The sequence below is a fragment of the Aplysia californica genome, unplaced genomic scaffold, assembly GCF_000002075.1.
Source record: "Aplysia californica isolate F4 #8 unplaced genomic scaffold, AplCal3.0 scaffold00161, whole genome shotgun sequence".
NCBI classification, from domain to species: domain Eukaryota; kingdom Metazoa; phylum Mollusca; class Gastropoda; order Aplysiida; family Aplysiidae; genus Aplysia; species Aplysia californica.
Window position 1 is genome coordinate 1,238,374 of NW_004797431.1, and position 854 is coordinate 1,239,227.

Genomic DNA, 854 nt, shown 5'->3' on the forward strand with positions numbered 1-854 from the left:
AGATTTTCCACCCGCGCTATGGCAGCGGCCGCAGTTGCCAGTGCATCACCATGAACCTGAACGCCAAGTGCTCGGATGTCATTGTCAAAGTTGCCGGTGAGTTCGGGGAGGGGAACGATGAATCTACGGTAGAAGGTGAACTGGTGGGAAACTTATGGGAAACCTGTGGGAGATAATGAACTTGCCATGGTGAATCTGTGGGGAAATGGTGAACTTGTTAGAAAATGGTGAACTTGTGAGGAAATTGTGAACCTGTTGAGAACCGGGAACTTGTGGTGAACTTTTAGGGAAATGGTCTGGTGAACTCTTAGGGCCAATGGTAAGCTGGTACGACATAAAAGGAGGAAAGTGTTTGAGATCGGACAACAAAATTGTGCGACACCCTCAAAGTGTAAACTGTACTGATACAGTCAATCAATGTAAGCAGTCATATACAACCTTTTTTAAAAACAATTTCCAGTCATTTGAAATATATTTATATATATTTATAGCCTAGTGGAATCTTTCGAAATTACATTTTGCAATAATTTTAAATCATCTGATAATCTTTTATATTAACAATCTTTCGAAATACGTTTATAATCTTTCAAAAATTGTTTCCAACTTTCAAAAATTGTTTCCAATCCTTGGTTGTGAGCGTGAGCCTGTGGTGTTTTCCTCCCCTCAGACACTCTCCCACTGGCCAGCATCTGGTCGGAGAAGAGAGAGGACAAGAAGAAGAGAGGAGAAGAGGGCGCCTCCATCAAGAAGAAGGAAGTGCTGGGTGAGCTAGACCCTGATGTTATGGACTTTGTCACTCAGAGTGGGGGTGAGCCTTCACTGTCTGCACGCACACTCACACACCCGTGGGGGGG

The 854-nt window shown here is 43.8% G+C and overlaps 1 protein-coding gene across 1 annotated transcript in view; it reads left to right on the forward strand.

Annotated features, from left to right (window-relative positions):
- LOC101845464 (baculoviral IAP repeat-containing protein 6) overlaps positions 1-854 on the forward strand; it is a gene marked incomplete in the record, with an annotated part of 131,221 nt that overhangs the window by 102,668 nt on the left and 27,699 nt on the right. Inside the window, 2 exon segments of the mRNA XM_035969592.1 lie at positions 1-96; positions 668-808. Coding sequence (XP_035825485.1) covers positions 1-96; positions 668-808 — 237 coding nt within the window.